We start from the raw sequence: 8,730 nt of genomic DNA, 5'->3' as shown, positions 1-8,730 counted from the left end.
ATGAGTTTCAGACACATCTTCACAGATAAGATCAGTCTGCAGGAGACACGCATGTATAGCTCTAACTTCTGCTTTGACCTTTAGTATTTTGACTGTCTGCTCCTGCCCTCCTCCAATTTCCCATGTGCATGTTATTCATGGTGAATTGTTTGCTGAGGTCTAGAACTGCCCAAGGGTAAGACATAGATCATCCGCTCCCAAACCAGACTAGTCCCTCAGAGAGAATTTCCTTCCTCCTCCAGCAAAATCTGGAAGTCTGTCTGTACAGCCCTAGATACAGACGGAAAAGTGTCTGTGTACACAGAAATACTCATGTCTTGTGGCCATTCTTCACCCAAACCCAAGTTTTGTCCCCACCAATGCTGCTGGCAGGGGTGGAAGCAGTAGCCCCAGTAAACAAGGCAAGAACCCAAACCAGCAGGAGAACAACCCCTTGTTAATCAATGTGACCACCTTCATCTCAGACAGCTCTCTCAGCTCATCCCATCTCTTCTTAGCACTGAACCCTTGGCCTTTCTTATGGGATGTCTGTTGGTCTCGGGCTGCTTGTTGCCTGTCACGAGCAACATATGTCTTTCTCACATTTGCAGTCTGGCCTTTTTTTTCCTTCCTTCCTTTCATTATGCAAAAGACTTTGCATCCACTGCATGAGCCCCAGAATTCCTTTCGTGATCCAGAAGCAAATCCACATCCTTGTTCAGACTTTCTTTCTTCTGTTTTACTCTACAAAACACATAGCTCTTAGACAAAGCCTTTTGATTTCAGTGACAGTTACTACTTCTTCTGTATAGCAGGAATTGAAATTGATTATTTTTTGCTCAAAATAACACCTCTGATGCTCCCTCTTTGAAAGAAATAGGCTTTAGCCAGATATCTTCGATCCAGATATAAACATCCCCTAACGTTTAGGAGCTCAGTTCCTGAGGGTGTTGTGCTCATTTACTAACAGAAGCAAATAGACTTGTTGTTGAGTAACAGTCCTTGTAAAAGTCCATCGAAGCCAGTGGCAGATGCCCTGTTAATTTTTAGCAAGCAGAACCATTGCATATCACTATTCAGCTTGTATAAGGCCTTCTGTTATGAAATACATCCAACTTATCACTTTGTTCCTAGGTTGAAACCATGAGTAAAATAAAGTACAAAATAAAGACAAAGTAAAATGATCCCACCATACAAGAAGTCTGGTTTTTCTCCTCTTGTTTTGTTTCTCTTTTGCTCCAAGTTCAGGAGTATAAAATGCTTATATATCCTTTTCATCTGAGATAGATCTGTCCTTGACCACCTCAGTGGGGAACCATTCCAAGAGTACCTGAACAGCATGTACTTCGACAGGTTTCTCCAGTGGAAGTGGTTGGAAAGGTAAGTGTCACAAGTTGTTTGGGGTTTTTTCCTATAAAAAATGAATACAAAAGATTTATTTTCACTTTCCATGCTCAAAATCTGACAGCTGAGATAGTATGTTTGCTCCCTTTGCCTTCAAGATAAAGACCCTTGGCCTTTCTTCAGCATTACCAAAGCCTCATCCGAATGTTTGCCATTTATGGCCCTCTTTGTGCAGCAATTCTCTCCCTCTTTTCACTGTTCTCTTTCAGGAAGGTTCATCAAGACTCATTCACCATTTCCCTGAGCTATACTCCAGGGAAGCTCTCCCAGAGAGTTCCAGGAAGGCTTTCCTAATTTTATCATTTAACTTAAAAACAAGTGTTCGTTGTTAGAAGGTTCAAGAAGAGATAATGGCTTTAGCCACAGGAAGATGCCATATAGGAAAGTCATGGTTATGTTGGTGTTAGGCTCAATTTAACCATGAGCTGAGTCTCCAACTGTGACCATCCAATGAGCATGGTTGGTGCCTAGGATTTAAGTATGTTTAGACCCAGCAATACTCTTCAGCCTCTCCCTTCTCTCTTTAAGGAATCCTGTGCTCTGAGAAATGTATGTGGCCAATTTCACTGTCTTGTCACCATGAGCTGCTCATGGCACAGATTGAAGGACACATTACCCTTTTTTATAACCTACCCTTGTGCATCTATAATGCTAAACTAAAGATACACATCCAGTCTCTGGCTTTTGTATTTGCAAACACTGTGCCCAAGCAAGACTGAAACAGATGCTGCTGGCTAGGGAAGAACAGAATAAACCAGAAACCTACCCCAAAACACTAGGGAGGCAGTTTTGGCTTCTAAAGGTCAGGTGGTTGCCCATTTAATGGTATCATTAGGCAGATCAGGTAGGACTGAAGTACATTCAGCAACTTCAGTTGTCTTTCTGTTTAGCTATGCTCTGAATATGGTGACCTTTTGCCTGGATCAGTTATCATTATTATCAAATCACTGTAAACAGACAAAAATATGTCACATAGGTCCTTGCATCATATATATTACCTAGACATTTCTGAGCACATTTGATAACCAGGCAGCCTTAGTGGGTATTAGCAAGGAAAGGGGCCTTTGCCTTCTCCTTGTCGTGAGGGCTGCAGCAGATGTACACTTGTGGGTAGCAGTGACCTTGAGTTGAGAGAAGCCCCGGGTTCCACAAATGGAATTAATTATGGCAGATGAGTTAGGGCCAGATCCATGAGTGGTGTGTATCAGCGTGATGCCTCGGAGATCAAAGGAGCTGTGCCAGTTCTTCTCCCTGGAAAGCTAGCTACAAAGCTGCTGCACAAGAGAGAAGGCAAGCGGTGGGCAGAGGGGAGAGCTGTTTCATGCCAAGACATGCTCCACATGCCATCTTACTGAATCCAGCATTTCCTCTTCTATTTCAATTAAAGAAACATCAGATGATTCATCCTTAGCCAGGCTATTTCCTATCTACTTTCACATTTGGGATAAGGAATTTTCTGAAATGCTTTGAGGATTATTACTTTTTCCATTCCCCCGACAAGTGTGACAAGCTATCGGATATGCCTGGCTTAAGAAGCTGGGAGAACTGCTTTTAGGATTAGCAAAGAGCTGTTAGTAGCACAGTGATCACCAGATCCTTCTGACAGCCTGCTGGCTCCAATGGAGGAGTCCTACAGTCCATTTATTCCAGAGACATTGCTGAGCATGTAGTTATCACTGCTAATTGTTGCTTTTAACCCCAAATGCATTTGCAGTATCCTCACAGAAGGCTGAAAATAGCATCACTCACTCTTCTAGTTTTGGCCTTCTGCGTATTTTTCTTCCCCTACTTTTAAAAACAATAATGAACATAAATGAAACGATTCACTTTAGCATTTATTCCTTATTGTCACCAACCTCATCACTGCTGTTGTGGGAACAGCCACGTTATTGTGCTCCCTCTGTCGGCTGGCTGCCCGCCAGAGGGAAACGGAGCCATTGGGAATATCCACATCAACCACTCATATGATTGTAAAACTTCAGTGGTGGAGTGGTGGGGTTCTTCTTCTGTCACGTTATAAAGCTTTTATGGTAACAAAGTGTAAGTTAGATGTAGGGCTGGGGCCATTTTGGTAGGGCAGGATTTTGTGGGAACTTTGTTAGGTTGTGTAGGTCATGTCTAGTGAATGTTATGGAGCACTCTGCCCTCAGAAAGACTTATTTAACCCTTAATTTGGCCCTTTAAAGGAAAGAGATGCTTTTCCTCCCTTCTCACCCATGATGCTCTTCCAGGAGGCAGATAGCCCAGGCAGGGCCAGACTGGCTTGGAGCTTGGTTTACTGCTCTCCCCTCCTGCAAATGGCATCTGAACCCACCTCTGTGGTTCCTGGGATTCTTTCTTTCCTTGTTTCACATAATTTTCCTGTTTTCTTTAAGGTCAAGACACCAGAAATGCTTTATGGTGGTTTGAATTCTGAATCTCTTTTTCTCTATCCCTGGCAGTGTTCAAGGCCAGATTGGACAAGGCTTAAAGCAATCTGGTCTAGTGGAAGGTGTCCCTGCCCATGGCAGAGGGTTGGAACTGGATGAGTTTTAAAGTCCCTTCCAACCCAAACCATTCTAGGGTTCTATGACCTTGAAGACCAAGCAAAGTCATAAAGCGTTAGCCCATCCTATGCATCATGAGAATTAATACATTATTGAAAGGTCTCAGGCCTCCTCTTTGCTTAACAAAGGCCAAAGCTATATCATGAAGATAGAGAACCCTCCTTGGTCCTAAGATGCTTGCAGAAATTATACTGATGACTCACTAATGTGTTGTATTTTATTACAGCTTAATATGTTGGAATTGAAAAGTTCAAGCCATACATAGCATTGAAGTAATGGAATTACATAATTATATATTATATTCTATAATAGGATTACCTTGAAACAATGTGATTATCTCATATTTATCTCTTTTGCTTTTTCAAAAGTATGCTCTGAAATAAATAAATCACTGAGAGTGCATTAAATGTGTTGTCTTCTTTTTTTTTTTTCTTTATTTCCTTTTCTTCCAGGCAACCAGTAACAAAAAACACATTTCGGCAGTACAGGGTACTGGGGAAAGGTGGCTTTGGGGAGGTGAGTAGGTCTTAAAGCTTCTGTGAAAGTGTTTCTTACTTCTCAGGCACTGCAGATCACAGGAACCTGATGCAACAGAGGTTGATTTTCATTAAGTGCTGACAGTTTTACTTGACCTCTCATGACAAAAGGCACTGGGTTCAAGCTTAAACAAGGGAAGTTGAGGTTAGATCTAAGGAAGAAGTCCTTTACTGTGAGGGTGCTGAGGCGCTGGAATGGGTTGCCCAGAGACATGGTGAATGCTTCATCCCTGGCCGTGTTCAAGGCCAGGTTGGACAGAGCCTTGGGTGACATGGGCTAGTGTGAGGTGTCCCTGCCCATGGCAGGGAGTTGGAACTGGATGATCTTGAGGTCCTTTCCAACCCAAACAATTCTGTGATTCTATGACACTGTCATCCCAAAAGAACACTTTTGAGAATTATTCCATATTTGACTAACAGTGGAATTTAGAGGCACACCCTTATTTGTGTTTTAACTGATGGCTGGGCAGCAGAGTCAGAGGAGGGGTGGACGGGCTTTAGCCTAGATTACAATCTGCACAGACAAAAGGAGGTGGAATAGGAAGCAGGCGGAGGAAAGTGGAATAATGAAACCAATATTACACAGCAGGTTTGGAAACAGTAGTCGGTTCCCCAGCTGCCCCCGCCTGTGCCTTATTCACTGTGCCGCCGTCTCTAACCTTAAAAGGACTCACTGGGATCAGCTCATGGGGAGTAGAAGTGCAACCCAGACGCAGCGTTTGCTTCGAATTACCCGGCAATTGTTCTCTTTAATTCTCAGGTCTGCGCTTGCCAAGTGCGAGCGACAGGGAAGATGTACGCCTGCAAGAGATTAGAGAAGAAGAGAATAAAGAAGAGGAAAGGCGAATCCATGGCACTAAATGAAAAGCAGATTTTGGAAAAAGTCAATAGTCAGTTTGTAGTGAGTATTGAACTCCCCGTGCTCAGCTCGGTGCTCAGCTCCCTGCTCACCTGCTGAGCACTGCTCTTGTTGAACCCGATGCCTCCTCCAATTCCTACAACAGGGAAGGTGCCAGAAGCTGACTCCCTTCGCTTTGCACCTTAACCCTGCTCCGTGCACCTTTGCCAAGTCTCATTTTAGTCTCTGGTCTGTGTGAAACGCACCAACCAAGGTGCCGGTTCCTGCCATGGGAATGATGCATTTTGCAGCCTTGACTTGCATCAGGGCTGCATCAGCTGAGCTATTTTTATCCAGCGTGATTACCTGAATTCCCAGTGTCTGGGAGAGAGGAGGTCGGAGGAGACTGAAGGATATTCAACCCAAATAGATCAGAAGAGATTGGCTACAAACCAATGACGTGGAGCTGGTCTGTCTGATGTAGGGCTTTCCTGACTCATGCCAGCTCTTGTTTCGCTATAAAAACTTGCCTTAGATTAAAAAAAAAGGTGTTGTTATCTCAGCATCTGTCATGTTCTTTATACTTATTTTAGGAAACACTGTGAAAACAACAGATGCAAGATGTTTACTTACCTCTGGCAGAAGCAAAGATGATGGCACATACTTAAACATGAAGGGTAGCTTTTGGCTTGTCTGATTGTTCCAGGGGCACCTGCCAGAGCAGGATGATGCTGACCCTCATGCCTGAGTGATGGTCCGTTTGACCACCACAGGACCAGGCTATCTGGGCCTTCCTGGGAACCTACTGAGATGACAGCTTTTGGACAGCTATCCAGCAAAACAGTGCAGCAGGAGGTGTAGATTCCCTTGGTTATTAAGATCTCTCTTACATGGAAAAGTATGGCTGGAGTTAGTTTGTTTGTCCAGCTTGTGAAGCTATCTGAGCATTAACTGTGACGGTTTCTGATGATGAATTTTTCTGTCCCTCTAAAATGTATGTTTGCTATTGTAATAAGGCCCATTTCAAATTCAGTTTCTTTTTTTTCCTTTTCTAGATGATATCTTTAAAGAAAAGTTTGTGCTTTCTTCTCAGCAGCTAAATGAACTATCACAACTGTGCTACAAATGTTTTTCTAGGTCAATTTAGCCTATGCCTATGAAACAAAGGATGCATTGTGTTTAGTTCTGACCATAATGAATGGAGGTGACCTGAAGTTTCATATCTACAACATGGGAAACCCAGGCTTTGAGGAGGAAAGAGCTTTGTTTTATGCAGCAGAGATTCTTTGTGGCTTAGAAGACCTACACAGAGAAAATACTGTGTACAGGTAAGCACTCTTTAAAGGCTTACAGGGTATCTTTTATGTGTAGAAAGGAACTGCTTGTATCTTCCCTGCTTATTATGGTGCTATAAAGCTTAGATACCTCAGTGCTGGGGCTGAAATTTCACAGGGTACATATTCAGTATGATTCAGTAATCGTGGAAGGATTCTGCTTCACTAGATACATCCTGTCTAAACTGCAGAACTAACACAAAGATCCCCAACCCCTACCTCAGAGTGCACTGGGTGACATAAGGAAATCATGAAAGTTCCTTTAAAGGTATTTCGTTGAGGATTCTAGTTTCTACTTGGAATGAAATGGAGATGATTCTATTCAAGCCTTTATTTTAATTAGGTGGATTATATCACACCAGGAGCCACAGCACATCAGATGTGGAAAAACCATCTCTCCTACCCCAGAGGGAGCACAATTAGCACAAGAGGGGTTTGAGACACGGGGCAGGGATTCAAGCTCTAGGACATGAACTAGCCTTATTAGCTGGGTTGGATCGTGACCATGGCATGCCAGCTGTGGAAGGAGGCACGCTTGCAGCCATGCAATGGAGATGTCCTGCTGGCAGCATCCCACCCACTGTGGGTGCAGCCAGCGGGCAGAGCACTGCCCAGAGCGGTGACAGCTTCGAGAAGGACAAATATCAACTTCTCAGCTTCTAGTCTGGCTTCCAGCTCTCTACAAGCCTTTTTCCAGGACATCACAGGGTTTACTTGCTGGATAAGCAGGGTGATTGCAGACAGAGTTCTTGTGACTCCATGAGGATTTATTTTTTTCTAATCAAAGGCCAATGGAGTTGTAAACAACATTTAATGTTTGTCTGCATCATCCCAGCTTGTGAAATCATTACTGCTGGCATTCACAGCAGAAGAGGTCCTGTAAATTGATGAAAGAACTTCCAAGGGCAATGATTAACAGACAATGATATGTTATTTTTAAGAACCAAGCCACGCTTTAAATCATTTGATATGCCCATGTGTAATAAGCATTACGCATATGCTTGTATACATAGGAATTACAATATTGTTGTTCCTTGGAGGAGGTCTGTAGCAAACTGCTACTTGGTTGCCTCAGTGTGACTCAGATCTTGCAAGCTGGCATAAGGAGAGCAGACAGATAACATGCTGATTGAGTTGGTGCTGGCCCAAGAGGGATGGCTTTTTTTTCCCATGGAACAAAATGGAATTGTTTAATGTCAATTGAAAAATCAAATAATGACTTGTCTGGCTTCCCTTTTCTTTAAAAACCATCCTACCACATTCAGAAAAGTTTTAGGAGGTATTACAGTGTTAGCTTAAGAACTTCTAGATCACAAGCATGCTTTATTGATGAAAATGACTGGTACATTCATAGCGTGGCTGGTAAAATGCCATATTAATGCCACTTTCTAACAAAGCAAATCAGATCTGGCCACCTAAAATGGAACGCAGCTCTGAGGGAAGTGACATCTTACTTCTTTAAGCAGTTTTTTTCATGTTACTCTTGAAAGAACAGCTAGTTTACACCTCAGGTGCCACATTCATTTTGGTGATGAATGATGTTATATCCTTGTAGGTGACATTTTCCAGCAGTATTTTAGGAGCATCTGCAGAGACCCCCTAATTCATAATACCGCAGCATGTTTTGGGACCAGTGAGAAGTGCTATATAGGCCAATAAAATATAGCAGCTTAATGTTACCACTTTCTCAAGGTGAATAATTCATTGCAAAACACTTATTCCTCAGACTTAATTTCATTTTCTATGAACAAAATGCCTCTGACTAAATCACAGCATCGGAAAACACATCCCCATCTCACGGTCCGGTGACGCACACTGAGGATGTGACCCAAGAGAACAACCGGGCTCAGGGTTAGATTTATCTGATGCAGATTTCCCTTTGCCAAATGAGGTGCTTTGGTTACATTGCTCAACTGCATTACGCTAGTAAAGGTCAATGGGTCGATTGTTCATGGAATGCAAACATAAAAAGCTGATGGTTCTCTTCAAATTATTGTTAAATATAAAACATAATGATATATGTATGATATATGATGATATATATATGATGATAAATTTTATATCATTAGATTAATATATACATATATTTTAAA

At 42.5% G+C, this 8,730-nt stretch overlaps 1 protein-coding gene across 1 annotated transcript in view; it reads left to right on the top strand.

Moving 5' to 3' along the window:
- LOC104412802 (G protein-coupled receptor kinase 5) overlaps positions 1 to 6,635 on the top strand; it is a gene marked incomplete at its 5' end in the record, with an annotated part of 72,715 nt that extends 66,080 nt beyond the window's left edge. The window contains 4 exons of the mRNA XM_010023618.1: positions 1,267 to 1,359; positions 4,382 to 4,445; positions 5,226 to 5,366; positions 6,441 to 6,635. Coding sequence (XP_010021920.1) covers positions 1,267 to 1,359; positions 4,382 to 4,445; positions 5,226 to 5,366; positions 6,441 to 6,635 — 493 coding nt within the window. The remainder of the gene's footprint in view (positions 1 to 1,266; positions 1,360 to 4,381; positions 4,446 to 5,225; positions 5,367 to 6,440) is intronic.
- Between the last annotated feature and the right edge of the window lie 2,095 nt (positions 6,636 to 8,730).

This window comes from Nestor notabilis, unplaced genomic scaffold (assembly GCF_000696875.1).
Source record: "Nestor notabilis isolate BGI_N333 unplaced genomic scaffold, ASM69687v1 scaffold14091, whole genome shotgun sequence".
In the NCBI taxonomy this organism is placed as follows: domain Eukaryota; kingdom Metazoa; phylum Chordata; class Aves; order Psittaciformes; family Psittacidae; genus Nestor; species Nestor notabilis.
This window is presented reverse-complemented; position numbering and strand designations above follow the sequence as displayed.